We start from the raw sequence: 15,920 nt of genomic DNA, 5'->3' as shown, positions 1-15,920 counted from the left end.
GTGTAATATGCATGACATCCAGGCGGTGAGGTGTATCGAGAATTTTCCAGTACGGCAAGTCCCAAAACACGGACCTCCTTTTCCATACACCAATGAGCGGCGTCGTTTCCTTTTTCTTCTTCTTCTCTCCAGGCTTTTGACGAATCTTTCCCGGCGCAGGGCACTCCTTCCAACCTTTCAGTAATGTATCGATCTCTTCGCCGCTCTTCTTACGTGGAGGTCCTCGGGGTTCATTTGTACCATCGAACAGATCTCCACGCTTTCTCCACGGGTCAGTTTTCCGTAGCCACCTTCGATGCCCCATGTAAACCGTTATCGAAGAGCCGGGATCCTTACCAAGCTGCAAAAACATCGTCTCTTCCATGCACCAGACACATGCCATGTGTCCAAGGCACACCAGGCACCAAATGTAACCGTATCCGAGGTAGTCCTGCACCGTCGTGATCAACGCGGCTCTCAAAGGGAAATATTCTTCCGCGACGGCGTCCCATGTATCTACCCCTTCCTCCGCCCACAACGTTTCAAGCTCCTCCTTTAATAGTTCGAGATACATGTTGATATCGTTTCCTGGCTGTGTCGGCCCTTGAATTAGCATACTCATCTGTATGTACTTCCTCTTCATGCACAGCCAGGGCGGGAGGTTGTAGATCCATACAAACACGGGCCATGTGCTATGTGTGCTGCTCTGGTTTCCGAACGGATTGAATCCGTCCGTGCTCGCACCCAACCTGATGTTTCTGGGATCTGCCCCAAAACTTCCGAATTCATTGTCTAATGCTTTCCACTGGCTTGCATCCGAAGGGTGCGTCAGCACTGGGTGCTCAATCCGCTCTTTATCATTCAACACTGCCTCCTTTCTTTCTGCGTGCCAGCGCATGAGCTTTGCTTCCTTGCGGTCCGCGTAGAACCGTTGAAGCCGGGGGGCGAGCGGGAAGTACCACACAACTTTCCGAGGAGCTTTCTTCTTCCCTTTCTTGTACCGTTCAGCTTCACACACAGGACATTTGGTCTTGTCCATGTGCTCCTTGCGATACATGATACAGTCGTTGATGCAGGCGTGATACTTTTCGTGGGGTAAGTCGAGAGGGCACGTGATTCTCTTGGCCTCGGCTAGACTACCAGGACACGTGTTCCCGGCAGGAAGGAGATCTTTCACGTATTCCAGGATGTCGTCGACACTTGTGTCTGTCCATCCGTGTTTCGCCTTCATCTGCAGCACATCGAGAGCTACTCTCAAGCGAGACTCCCCCAACCCGCGACCTGAGTCGTACAACGGAGTATTCGAGTCTATCTCGAGTTGCTCAAGCTTTGATTTCCGCTTGGCGCCTTTCGTCTTTTCGAGAAGCAGATCTTGAAGATGAGGGTCCCGCACGACTGAAGCTAGCGGCACCTCTTCGTCGTCGTCAAGGTTATTGTCGTCGTCAAGGTTATCGTCCTGTGCGACAAGCTCTTCATCGTCATCAATATCATGATGCCCTCCTTCTTGCCGGCCATTATTACCACCTGCTGCCGTCGCCCCATTGACCTCCGCGCCATCATCACTCATCCATTGAGTGTGTCCATGCATGAAACCATTAGTGAGCAGGTGCCCCTGCAATTTGCCTGAATACGGGTCAAACCATTTCCCTCGTTTGCATCTCCGGCACGGACATAATACCTCCGTGCGGTTATTTTCATACATGTCGATGATCGCATGTTTCAGATATCTCATCACGATGCTTTCACTCATCTCGATAACCATTATCGCCTGCATGGTAAGATTACATAATTGATTAGAACCATGCATCCGTCGGTATAGTTTTCACGGAAAATTTCGGCATGACCTTCCTACACGGTAGGACATAGGAGCGCCAGAAATGTGCCGAAACGGAAACTTAAAGAATCAACATTTCGGCGCAACGTTGGCAACTCATTTTCAACGCCAACAACACACACAAGCACAAGCACAAACACAACATATATATATGCCACACACGAGCTTTGCTTCAAATTAATGTCCAATATACGTTGATTTCATTCCCCAATTTGTTCATTAATCACCTATTGGTTTGATATACTCGTCAACAAGATCGAGACGTCGCGCCGCTACCACGGCGTATGGAAGCCGACTTTCTAGATCTAGATCTAGATTGAGCGGTCAATGCGGGATAGTAGATCTAGATCTACATAGGGGGATGTGGGAGATGCATGTAGGAAGGGAAGATTTGGTAAAAAAATATGATTTTGTTTGGTCAAATTGGCTAAATTTGGGATAGAAATGGGCAAAAAATAGGTGGGTTGGGAGAAGGGTCGGGTTGTGTGGAGGAGTGGAGTGGTAGTAGTGGGGGGAGTGGTTGTTGAGCAGAAATAACTGCCCAGGTTACTGCCGGCGCACCATGGCACGGGTGCGCCGGCAGTATTAAGCCGATCCGGATCTATCTGCCCCAGGCCAGGCCCAGGAAACACTACCGGCGCACCAGCCCAGGAGCGCGCCGGCAATAGAAATTTACCGCCGGCGCGCTCCTGGGCTGGTGTGCCGGCAGTGTTTACTGGGCCTGGCCCGAACCGGCCGAGCCCCTGCCAAACTTTGTCCCCGGCGCGTCATTTCCGAAGGCGCGCCGGCAGTATGCCTCCATCGCCGGCGCGGCGGAAAAGGGGTGCGCCGGCAACACTTCCCACCGGCGCACGTGCAAGGTGGTGCGCCGGCACATATTACCTCCACCTATAGGCTTTTTCCTAGTAGTGTATGTGTTGTTTATGATCTTGCATGCTCTCCGTTATTAGTAGAGGCTCTGGCCAAGTTTTTACTCTTAACTCGAAGAGGGAGTATTTATGCTCGATAGTGGGTTCATGCCTCCATTAAATCTGGGACAGTGACAGAAAGTTCTAAGGTTGTGGATGTGCTGTTGCCACTATGGATAAAACATTGATGCTATGTCCGAGGATGTAGTTATTGATTACATTACGCACCATACTTAATGCAATTGTCTGTTGTTTTCAACTTAATACTGGAAGGGGTTCGGATGATAACCTGAAAGTGGACTTTTTAGGCATAGATGCATGCTGGATAGCGGTCTATGTACTTTGTCGTAATGCCCAATTAAATCTCACAATATTCATCATATCATGTATGTGCATTGTCATGCCCTCTCTATTTGTCAATTGCCCAACTGTAATTTGTTCACCCAACATGCTACTTATCTTATGGGAGAGACACCTCTAGTGAACTGTGGACCCCGGTCCATTCTTTTACATCGAATACAATCTACTGCAATACTTGTTCTACTGTTTTCTGCAAACAATCATCATCCACACTATACATCTAATCCTTTGTTACAGCAAGCCGGTGAGATTGACAACCTCACTGTTTCGTTGGGGCAAAGTACTTTGGTTGTGTTGTGCAGGTTCCACGTTGGCGCCGGAATCCCTGGTGTTGCGCCACACTACATCTCGCCGCCATCAACTTTCAACGTGCTTCTTGGCTCCTACTGGTTCGATAAACCTTGGTTTCTTACTGAGGGAAACTTGCCGCTGTACGCATCACACCTTCCTCTTGGGGTTCCCAACGGACGCGTGTTGAACGGAAAGACATACATCAACCACGCGCAGCAAGCAAATTTCTGGCGCCGTTGCCGGGGAGATCAAGACACGCTGCAAGGGGAGTCTCCACAATCCAATCTCTTTACTTTGTTTTTGTCTTGCTTTATTTTATTTACTACTTTGTTTGCTGCACTAAAACAAAACACAAAAAAATTAGTTGCTAGTTTTACTTTATTTGTTATCTTGTTTGCTATATTAAAAACACACAAAAATTAGTTACTTGCATTTACTTTATCTAGTTTGCTTTATTTACTATTGCTAAAATGGGTACTCCTGAAAATTCTAAGTTGCGTGACTTCACAACCACAAATAATAATGATTTCTTATGCACACCTATTGCTCCACCTGCTACTACAGCAGAATTCTTTGAAATTAAACCTGCTCTACTGAATCTTGTTATGCGAGAGCAATTTTCTGGTGTTAGTTCTGATGATGCTGCTGCCCATCTCAATAATTTTGTTGAATTGTGTGAAATGCAATAGATGGTTACATTATAAAATTAAAATTGTTCCCTTTCTCATTAAGAGGAAGAGCTAAAGATTGGTTGCTATCTCTGCCTAAGAATAGTATTGATTCATGGACTAAATGCAAGGATGCTTTTATTGGTAGATATTATCCCCCTGCTAAAATTATATCTTTAAGGAGTAGCATAATGAATTTTAAACAATTGGATAATGAGCATGTTGCACAAGCTTGGGAAAGAATGAAATCTTTGGTTAAAAATTGCCCAACCCATGGACTGACTACTTGGATGATCATCCAAACCTTCTATGCAGGACTAAATTTTTCTTCGCGGAACCTATTGGATTCAGCTGCTGGAGGTACCTTTATGTCCATCACTCTTGGTGAAGCAACAAAGCTTCTTGATAATATGATGATTAATTACTCTGAATGGCACACGGAAAGAGCTCCACAAGGTAAGAAGGTAAATTCTGTCGAAGAAACCTCTTCCTTGAGTGATAAGATTGATGCTATTATGTCTATGCTTGTGAATGATAGGACTAATATTGATCCTAATAATGTTCCGTTAGCTTCATTGGTTGCTCAAGAAGAACATGTTGACGTGAACTTCATTAAAAATAATAATTTCAACAACAATGCTTACCGGAACAATTCTAGTAACAACTATAGGCCATATCCTTATAATAATGGCAACGGCTATGGTAATTCTTATGGGAATTCTTACAACAATAATAGGAACACACCCCCTGGACTTGAAGCTATGCTTAAAGAATTTATTAGTACACAAACTGCTTTTAACAAATCTGTTGAAGAAAAGCTTGGGAAAATTGATATACTTGCTTCTAAAGTCGATAGTCTTGCTGCTGATGTTGATCTTTTGAAATCGAAAGTTATGCCTAATGAGAATCATAATAATAAAATTGTTACTACAGCAAATGCCATCTAAGTTAGAATTAATCAGAATATAAGATTGATGGCCGAATTGCGTGCTAGGTGGGAAAGAGAAGAAAACGAAAAAGAAGATAAAATAGCTAAAGTTTGGACTATTACCACCACTAGTAATGCTAATGCTCCACATGTTGCTGCACCTCCTACTAATAATGGTAAAAGAATTGGTGTTGGCAATGTTTCCACTTCTAATGCAAAGCGCGAAAAACTGCCTGAAACTGCTAAAACTGCTGAAATTGCCTGTGATAAAACTGCTGAAATTTTTTCCAACATTGGGGATAATGATCCCATTGCTTTAGATTATAATGGTTTAGATTTTGATGATTGCCACATCTCTGAAGTTATAAAGTTCTTACAAAAACTTGCTAAGAGTCCTAATGCTAGTGCTATAAATTTGGTTTTCACAAAACATATTACAAATGCTCTCATAAAAGCTAGAGAAGAGAAATTAAATCGTGAAGCTTCTATTCCTAGGAAGTTAGAGGATGGTTGGGAGCCCATAATTAAGATGAAGGTCAATGACTTTGATTGTAATGCTTTATGTGATCTTGGTGCGAGTATTTCCGTTATGCCTAAGAAAATCTATAATATGCTTGACTTACCACCATTGAAAAATTGTTATTTGGATGTTAATCTTGCTGATAATTCTACAAAGAAACCTTTGGGGAGAGTTGATAATGTTCGCATTACCGTTAACAATAACCTTGTCCCCGTTGATTTTGTTGTCTTGGATATTGAATGCAATGCATCTTGTCCCATTATATTGGGAAGACCTTTTCTTCGAACTGTTGGTGCTATCATTGATATGAAGGAAGGTAATATTAAATATCAATTTCCTCTCAAGAAAGGTATGGAACACTTCCCTAGAAATAGAATGAAGTTAGCTTTTGATTCTATCATTAGAACAAATTATGATGTTGATGCTTCGTCTCTTGATAATACTTGATATACACTTTCTGCGCCTAGCTGAAAGGCGTTAAAGAAAAGCGCTTATGGGAGACAACCCATGTTTTTACTACAATACTTTTATTTTATATTTGAGTCTTGGAAGTTGTTACTACTGTAGCAACCTCTCCTTATCTTAGTTTTGTGCATTGTTGTGCCAAGTAAAGTCGTTGATAGTAAGGTTCATACTAGATTTGGATTACTGCGCAGAAACAGATTTCTTTGCTGTCACGAATCTGGGTCTAATTCTCTGTAGGTAACTCAGAAAATTATGCCAATTTATGTGAGTGATCCTCAGATATGTGCGCAACTTTCATTCAATTTTAGCATTTTCATTTGAGCAAGTCTGGTGCCTGTTAGAAATTCGTCTTTATGAACTGTTCTGTTTTGACAGATTCTGCCTTTTATTTCGCATTGCCTGTTTTGCTATGCTTGATGGATTTCTTTGTTCCATTAACTTTCAGTAGCTTTGTGCAATGTCCAGAAGTGTTAAGAATGATTATGTCACCTCTGAACATGTAAATTTTGATTGTGCACTAACCCTCTAATGAGTTGTTTTGAGTTTGGTGTGGAGGAAGTTTTCAAGGATCAAGCGAGGGAGATGATACAATATGATCAAGGAGAGTGAAAGCTCTAAGCTTGGGGATGCCCCGGTGGTTCACCCCTGCATATTTCAAGAAGACTCAAGCGTCTAAGCTTGGGTATGCCCAAGGCATCCCCTTCTTCATCGACAACATTATCAGGTTCCTCTAGTGAAACTATATTTTTATTCCATCACATCTTATGTACTTTGCTTGGAGCGTTGGTTTGTTTTTGTTTTTTTTGTTTGAATAAAATGGATCCTAGCATTCATTGTGTGGGAGAGAGACACGCTCCGCTGTTGCATATGGACAAATATGTCCTTAGGCTTTACTCATAATATTCATGGCGAAAGTTTCTTCTTCGTTAAATTGTTATATGGTTGGAATCGGAAAATGATACATGTAGTAATTGCTATAATGTCTTGGATAATGTGATACTTGGCAATTGTTGTGCTCATGTTTAAGCTCTTGCATCATATACTTTGCACCTATTAATGAAGAAATACATAGAGCTTGCTAAAATTTGGTTTGCATAATTGGTCTCTCTAAGGTCTAGATAATTTCTAGTTAAGAGTTTGAACAACAAGGAAGACGGTGTAGAGTCTTATAATGTTTACAATATGTCTTTTATGTGAGTTTTGCTGCACCGGTTCATCCTTGTGTTTGTTTCAAATAACCTTGCTAGCCTAAGCCTTGTATCGAGAGGGAATACTTCTCATGCATCCAAAATCCTTGAGCCAACCACTATGCCATTTGTGTCCACCATACCTACCTACTACATGGTATTTCTCCGCCATTCCAAAGTAAATTGCTTGAGTGCTACCTTTAAAATTTTCATCATTCGCCTTTGCAATATATAGCTCATGGGACAAATAGCCTAAAAACTATTGTGGTATTGAATATGTACTTATGCACTTTATCTCTTATTAAGTTGCTTGTTGTGCGATAACCATGTTCCTGGGGACGCCATCAACTACTCTTTGTTGAATATCATGTGAGTTGCTATGCATGTCCGTCTTGTCTGAAGTAAGGGAGATTTACCACTCATTTAATGGTTAGAGCATGCATAATGTTAGAGAAGAACATTGGGCCGCTAACTAAAGCCATGATCCATGGTGGAAGTTTCAGTTTTGGACAAATATCCTCAATCTCATATGAGAAAATTAATTGTTGTTGAATGCTTATGCATAAAAGAGGAGTCCATTATCTGTTGTCTATGTTGTCCCGGTATGGATGTCTAAGTTGAGAATAATCAAAAGCGAGAAATCCAATGCGAGCTTTCTCCTTAGACCTTTGTACAGGCGGCATAGAGGTACCCCTTTGTGACACTTGGTTAAAACATATGTATTGCGATGATAATCCCGGTAATCCGAGCTAATTAGGACAAGGTGCGGGCACTATTAGTATACTATGCATGAGGCTTGCAACTTGTAGGATATAATTTACATAACACATATGCTTTATTACTACCGTTGACAAAATTGTTTCATGTTTTCAAAATAAAAGCTCTAGCACAAATATAGCAATCGATGCTTTCCTCTTTGAAGGACCTTTCTTTTACTTTCATGTTGAGTCAGTTCACCCATCTCTCTCCACCTCAAGAAGCAAACACTTGTGTGAACTGTGCATTGATTCCTACATACTTGCATATTGCATTTGTTATATTACTCTATGTTGACAATTATCCATGAGATATACATGTTACAAGTTGAAAGCAACCGCTGAAACTTAATCTTCCTTTATGTTGCTTCAATACCTTTACTTTGAATTATTGCTTTATGAGTTAACTTTTATGCAAGACTTATTGATGCTTGTCTTGAAGTACTATTCATGAAAAGTCTTTGCTTTATGATTCAATTGTTTACTCATGTCATTTACATTATTTTGATCGCTGCATTCATTACATATGCTTACAATAGTATGATCAAGGTTATGATGGCATGTCACTGCAGAAATTATCTTTGTTATCGTTTACCTGCTCGGGACGAGCAGAAACTAAGCTTGGGGATGCTGATACGTCTCCGACATATCGATAATTTCTTATATTCCATGCCACATTATTGATGATATCTACATGTTTTATGCATACTTTATGTCATATTTATGCATTTTCCGGCACTAACCTATTAACGAGATGCCGAAGAGCCAGTTGCTGTTTTCTGCTGTTTTTGGTTTCAGAAATCCTAGTAAGGAAATATTCTCGGAATTGGACGAAATCAACGCCCAGGGGCCTATTTTCACACGAAGTTTCCAGAAGACCGAAGGGAAGACGAAGTGGGGCCACGGGGCGCCGCCACACTAGGGCGGCGTGGCCCAGGGGGGGCCGCGCGGCCCTAGCGTGTGGGGCCCCCATGACGCCTCCTGACCTGCCCTTCCGCCTACATATAGTCTTCGTCGCGAAACCCCCAGTACCGAGAGCCACGATACGGAAAACCTTCCAGAGACGCCGCCGCCAATCCCATCTCGGGGGATTCAGGAGATCGCCTCCGGCACCCTGCCGGAGAGGGGAATCATCTCCCGGAGGACTCTACACCGCCATGGTCGCCTCCGGAGTGATGAGTGAGTAGTTCACCCCTGGACTATGGGTCCATAGCAGTAGCTAGATGGTTGTCTTCTCCTCATTGTGCTTAATTGTCGGGTCTTCTGAGTTGCCTAACATGATCAAGATCATCTATCTGTAATGCTATATGTTGTGTTTGTCGGGATCCGATGGATAGAGAATACTATGTTATTTTGATTATCAATCTATTACCTATGTGTTGTTTATGATCTTGCATGCTCTCCGTTATTAGTAGAGGCTCTGGCCAAGTTTTTACTCATAACTCCAAGAGGGAGTATTTATGCTCGATAGTGGGTTCATGCCTCCATTAAATCTGGAACAGTGACAGAAAGTTCTAAGGTTGTGGATGTGCTGTTGCCACTAGGGATAAAACATTGATGCTATGTCCGAGGATGTAGTTATTGATTACATTACGCACCATACTTAATGCAATTGTCTGTTGTTTTCAACTTAATACTGGAAGGGGTTCGGATGATAACCTGAAAGTGGACTTTTGAGGCATAGATGCATGCTGGATAGCGGTCTATGTACTTTGTCGTAATGCCCAATTAAATCTCACAATATTCATCATATCATGTATGTGCATTGTCATGCCCTCTCTATTTGTCAATTGCCCAACTATAATTTGTTCACCCAACATGCTATTTATCTTATGGGAGAGACACCTCTAGTGAACTGTGGACCCCGGTCCATTCTTTTACATCGAATACAATCTACTGCAATACTTGTTCTACTGTTTTCTGCAAACAATCATCATCCACACTATACATCTAATCCTTTGTTACAGCAAGCTGGTGAGATTGACAACCTCACTGTTTCGTTGGGGCAAAGTAGTTTGGTTGTGTTGTGCAGGTTCCACGTTGGCGCCGGAATCCCTGGTGTTGCGCCGCACTACATCTCGCCGCCATCAACCTTCAACGTGATTCTTGGCTCCTACTGGTTCGATAAACCTTGGTTTCTTACTGAGGGAAACTTGCCACTGTACGCATCACACCTTCCTCTTGGGGTTCCCAACGGACGCGTGTTGAACGGAAAGACATACATCAACCACGCGCAGCAAGCAGCACAAGCCAGAGGACTGGGGCGTGAAGGATGGCGGCGCCATAGCCAGCTCGCACGGTGCAGCGCGGCGCGACGGGAGGAGAAGGGAGAGGCGGCGAGCGGCGCGACAGGAGGAGGCCTGAAGGATGGCGGCGCTGTAGCCAGCTCGCACGGCGCAGCGCGGCGTGGCGGGAGGAGAAGGGAGAGGCGGCGGGCGGCGCGACCGGAGGAGGCGGAGACGCAGTGTCACACGCGAGGGGATTGGGGAGGAGTGTGCGAGGCGATTGGGTGAGGTAGAGTTTCGCACAGATATTTTGCCCGGCCGGTGCGAGGCGAGCGCGACCCAGAAACGACCCACAGTGACTGACGGGTGGACCGGACCGACCGTGGGACCCAAACGCAGCCAGACGCGGGTAGATAAGGGCTATTGCATGGATTTCGCTAGCCAACCAGAAGGAGCTACACTGGCAGAAATGGACGGCTGAGATCAAATGCTGGCCACGCACAGTAAAAATTGGATGGGTGAGAAGCTAGTAGCGCTGTGAGAGCCCCATGGGGGTGCAACAATTATACCTTTAGATGCAAAGATTAGGGTTTATCCTTATAGCGTGAGCAGCCTCTCCAACTGCAGCAACACAAACAACACGCAGCAGCTTGGCACTAGCACCAACCCGCAGCAGCAGCTCAGCCCCTTACACAACCACCAACCTACACCACTTTATCACCATTGCTGCTAAACAGCAGCACCATTCATCTCCAAACCCTAACCCATCGTAGATCGGGCTTCCCCCAACTAATAGCAGCAAACTGGTGAAATTTTGGTGGGTAAATCAGTGAGAATCTAGGAAAAACGGAGTGTTTATTCGAGTTGGTCTTCATGCTCCCGTCAAACAGGGAAGAGAGGAAGGAGAAATGAGGAAGAAGAATGAAGAGGCCGGGGCGACGCGCGTCTACGGGCGGGCAGGTAAGGCCATGCCACCGTCGGCCCGCTACCGACCGATCGGCCAGCAAGTGGCTGATAAGGCCCTGTTGGCTGCCACCTACAATCAGCCCATAGCCGGCGGATCGGACCACGCCTGACCGATCGTTCCCCTGCTGACCGACCGAGTCACAAAAGTGATTTTTTTTAAACGCGTGCTACTCCTGGAAATAAATAATAATTTTATATTATTTAAAAAAAAATGCATGGTGTGGCGAGTGGCGGTACCAGGCCTTAGGAAGGGTTTCGGTTGTGTGGCGGTGGTGGCAGTGTGTGCGCGGGATGTAAATTCGGTTAGGCCAATTTTAATGTTCATGGATAGAGGAGCCTGAAAAAAGACCCCTCTGATATTAATTATGTACTTGTCTCGTATTTCCACCCACGAGGGGTTTGGTGATGGGACGGGATTTGATGAATCTCTTTCTTTCAACCAATTTCGTCCAATCATCTTAAATACTCTCCTAAAACATATACTAGTATGATAGAGCGTTTTTTAATCTAAAAATTAAAGAATTTGTGTGAATATCTCAGCATTATAACGTCAAATTTAACTTGGTAAACGAACTATTGAGGATTTTTTGGGTTAGGGATAATCCTCTTCAAATTTCTTAGGCCTTAGAATACAAGGAGCTTTAACGGTAAAGTGGTCTTTTTGCCCTGTATACCCTAAACTAACAAGAAAATTTGGATATGAACTGAAAGATTAGTTCATATCCAAATTTTCTTGTTAGTTTAGGGTATTCAGTTCATATCCAACTTTCACTTTCAAGCTCATTTTTTATGGTCTAAGACCTTGAAAAACAAAGAGAACCTCCAAACGCCTATGTGATACACAGAATTAGACAATACAATTGTATCACTTAGACAGCTCAAGCCCATGAGGAAATTTACTCCTTGTTTTCATGTCCGCGCTAATATTGGAGGCAGATAGAACTTAAGCTAATTTTTACACCTACGGGCTGAATGTTACGGACTGTGCCTACGGACAAACGTGGCTTGTTGTGGTTGGATAACTATTGGGATCGGTTAATTTTTCTAGCAAATCACGATGCACCCCTGCTGTCCACCTCATTCCGTAAGTCATTTCCGTAAGCAAACTGTCCGTATGGGTAGCATTACTCGCGTACATATGGCTTATCACTGAACTAATATACATGCCCTTATATGCACACTAAATCTCCACAAAAGAAGGACAAAGAAGGTTACAAAAAGCACAAAAACATTAGCATCTGCAACTTTTAAAGAAAATAGTGATAGTAAACTTCTGAAATAGTGGCTGCATTATTATTTCTTTTTCATCACGTTACACTTTATAGGCAAATACCATCTATTAGCAGGTCTCTTTAAATGAGCACGTACACACGTAAGAAATTACGGCAATATTTTTAAAAGTAATATGTTAAATAACTTTTATCATATTAAAAATATAGCTCCGTAGCGAAGTACGGGCAATCTGCTAGTCTAGATGTTCTATTGAAGAAAAAAAAACAGGTTCGAGAAGCAGCTAATTAACTAGCAAGTCGTGGTACTATATGCGTGAGCTATACTGCAAGCCTCTTTCTCATTTCAGCAAGTATCGATGGAGACCTCGCTAGCAACTCCATGAAACCTTCGGTGAGCGCAACCTTCTTGAAATTTTCGCCATCCACCACGTAGTCGATGCACTTTGTTTTAAGCTCCGGGCAGTTGTATGTCTCGGCACAGTCCAACACGCCGGCGACCGTGCCCACCGAAGCCTTGTCGAGCATCCGTTTTGCGCACAAAAGCTTCAGCCGGTCGAGCCCGTATCTGTCAGCGGCGGCAAGAAGAGACCGGATGGCCTTGTCATCGTCAAGTCCTGTGGGTAGGTCATCCGTGTAAATAAATCGGAGCATCGCCTTGAACGTGTCGGTGTCCATGTCGGGCACCGTGATGATGTGCGCGTTGGCCTCTAACGACTGGCCGCAGAGCGCCGCCTCGAAAGCAGGCGAGCGGGCGGCGATGATAGCACGGTGGGCTCGCATCGGCGGCGCCTGCCCACCGTGGCCGTCGTCCGTGACGAAAGACACGTCTGTCAAGGCGGCGGAGTCCAGCATGCGGCAGAGGTGGTCCGCCATGTCCGAGGGCGGCACGGCGATCGTCCTCTTCGTCGTGAGCCACGGCAGCTGAGGCACATCGGCCATGGAGTGGATGGACACGGGCTCGCCACTGCCATCGTCGTCTACGACCACGACCGCCCACATGATGCTGATGTGCCTACTCGTGGCGGCCGCCAAGGCGAGATCGCTCTGGTGGAGGAACCGAGGGAAGCCCCACAGCGGGAACTCGCCGTCGTCGGTCGGGAGGTTGAAGACGTGAACGGTCCGGCGGCGCATCATCTCGTTCTCGTTGTCGACGAAGTAGGCGGCTTCGAAGACGGCCGTGACGTTCTGGGCTTCGCTCATGAGCTCGAGGTACACCGACGCGAAGTCGCCGTCGTTCGGGAAGCAGGTCACCCTCCAGTCGTGCCCTCCGGCCGAGACCACGTCGGAGAAGACGGCGTAGTCGTCGGGGAGGCTGCTGGTCAACTGGTAGTCGAACTCGACGAGACCGGACATGGCCGACGTCATGGTATGATTGATCGATGATACGTACGTGCGCAGCGGCGGATTGCGTTTTTCGTTTCGGATCAGTAAAAGAGGATCGAGACTCGAGATATCGCGAGGGCTCCGGCCTTGGGCGTCGTCGGCGCATAATATAGGCAACGATCAAGTACTGTCCGTATCGAAGTACTGTCCGTATCGATTACAGAGAAGTCCAAATTAGTTAGATTTAGGCACCCTTCGACCTGGAAACATTAGAGTTCCTGGGTGGGGTTCTTTTTTTTTTTAGGGGAAAACCTTCCGGCTAGCTTTACACTTCCTCTGTTCCTAGATATAAGGTGTATAGATTTTGGCACAAAAATTAAGAAACACACTTGGAGAAAAAATTACAGAAGATTTTGGCGGGATTGATCCTGAACAATTGACATGATTAAATTGAGGAGTTTTCAAAAGATAAGGAAACACAAGAAAATCACTAAAAATATATACACACAAGTTTTGCAACGCAATATACATTATATTTTAGAGACTTTTCTCAAAAAATATACACCTTATATCTTGAAACGGAGGGAGTATTGAATCTCAAATATCGTTACATCGTTTATGAGTGCTGGTAGTAAGAAACTAGGAGGATCATTGTCTCAAAAGTGGTCAACACGATTAAAAAGCTATGCCTAGCTAACTCATGAGCAGCTACATTTGCCGCTCTATTACAATATTTGAAAAAAAAATCTCTAAATCTTGAGGCCACACCACTCTACAATCATCAAAAATCACCGCTGAAGAAGTCGCCGAAAAAGCCCCGTTTGACATCATCTCAATATATAACCTGAATATTGTCTAATTGTATGACAAACGTGTTCCCATCGAGATGTTGGGCTAGACTCAAGCCATCTCTAAGAGCATACACCTCCGCGATGGATGAATTTTCTACAAAATGTACTTCCACTAGTAGGAAAAGCCTCATCAGTGGCGCACCAAAAAGGGATTCTGTGGCGCATGGGAGGTGCGCCACAGAAACGTCGCCACAAAAATAAGGTTTCTGTGGCGCACTTGTTCTTAGGTGCGCCACAGAAAAGGGTGCGCCACAGAATTGGTTCTAAGTGCGCCACAGAATTTGCTTGTATTATACACGATTTTGTGCTGCCTGCTATACATATGCAGTTTATGCACAGCAATACAGATACACAATACAGATACACAGGTTATATACAGCAACATTCAGATATAATATAAATATCATGTACATTGCACAGATATAACATAGACATCATCATCACATTACTTAGAGCCCGATCGAGATACATATATAGTGGCAAGTGTCAAATGTTTTGCATACAACTCTTAATTCATACAAAATTCACAATTTCGAGATACAAAGTAGTCTTCATCCGGTTCCTCCTTTGCTCCGTCATCTCTACCCACCAGGCTCGCTTGCATCGGGGTCCTTCATCCAGTTCCTACTATGATGAAAATGGAAGAAAGTGAGACCAACAAGTCCGATGCACAAGAGAAATGGAATAAATGCCTCATACATTGTTGGTCAACACAAATATTAACATTCAGGGACGGTGTAAGTGAGACCAAGTCCGATGCACAAGAGATTGATATTTGTGCTATCTTACCAGACTCACTTACGCCGCCCCCGAGTGTACGGTGACCAAACATTTTAATCATCGGCATTTTGAAAATCTCAAAGCAAATGGAATGACAAAATGGAATAAGTGCCTCATACATTGTTGGTCAACACAAATATTAACATTTAGGGATGGCGTCAGTGAGGTCAAGTCCGATGCACAAGAGATTGATATTTGTGCTATCTTACCAGGCTCACTTACGCCACCCCCAAGTGTACGGTGACCAAACATTTTAATCATCGGCATTTTGAAAATCTCAAAGCAAATGGAATGACAAAATGGAATAAGTGCCTCATACATTGTTGGTCAACACAAATATTAACATTTAGGGATGGTGTAAGCGAGGCCAGGTAGGATGCACAAGAGATTGATATTTGTGCTATCTTACCAGGCTCACTTACGCCACCCCCAAGTGTACGGTGACCAAACATTTTAATCATCGGCATTTTGAAAATCTCAAAGCAAATGGAATGACAAAATAGAATATGTGCCTCATACATTGTTGGTCAACACAAATACTATGGTCAGAAACCATAGTTGCGGTATACACCGCCGTATACTTTGCGAAGGGCCCCTTTCCCGGTCGGCGTTCCGTCAACGGGTGCTTGACGACACAACAACGCCGAT

General features: G+C 44.2%; 1 protein-coding gene across 1 annotated transcript; it reads right to left on the bottom strand.

Moving 5' to 3' along the window:
* Window positions 1–12,636: 12,636 nt before the first annotated feature.
* On the bottom strand, window positions 12,637–13,683 carry LOC127310597 (BTB/POZ and MATH domain-containing protein 1-like). Its single transcript, XM_051341256.1, has 2 exons — window positions 13,273–13,683; window positions 12,637–13,239 (listed from the first exon to the last, which is right to left on the bottom strand). Exons 1-2 carry the CDS (start codon window positions 13,681–13,683, stop codon window positions 12,637–12,639), a joined length of 1,014 nt encoding a protein of 337 aa, XP_051197216.1.
* Between the last annotated feature and the right edge of the window lie 2,237 nt (window positions 13,684–15,920).

Source organism: Lolium perenne, chromosome 6 (genome assembly GCF_019359855.2).
Source record: "Lolium perenne isolate Kyuss_39 chromosome 6, Kyuss_2.0, whole genome shotgun sequence".
NCBI lineage: Eukaryota > Viridiplantae > Streptophyta > Magnoliopsida > Poales > Poaceae > Lolium > Lolium perenne.
This window is presented reverse-complemented; position numbering and strand designations above follow the sequence as displayed.

Coding starts and splice junctions, on each gene's coding strand:
- LOC127310597 (XM_051341256.1), bottom strand. CDS start 13,683: ATGACGTCGGCCATGTCCGGTCTCGTCGAGTTCGACTACCAGTTGACC. Junction 13,240..13,272: donor ACGATGGCAGTGGCGAGCCC/GTGTCCATCCAC, acceptor GATGTGCCTCAG/CTGCCGTGGCTCACGACGAA.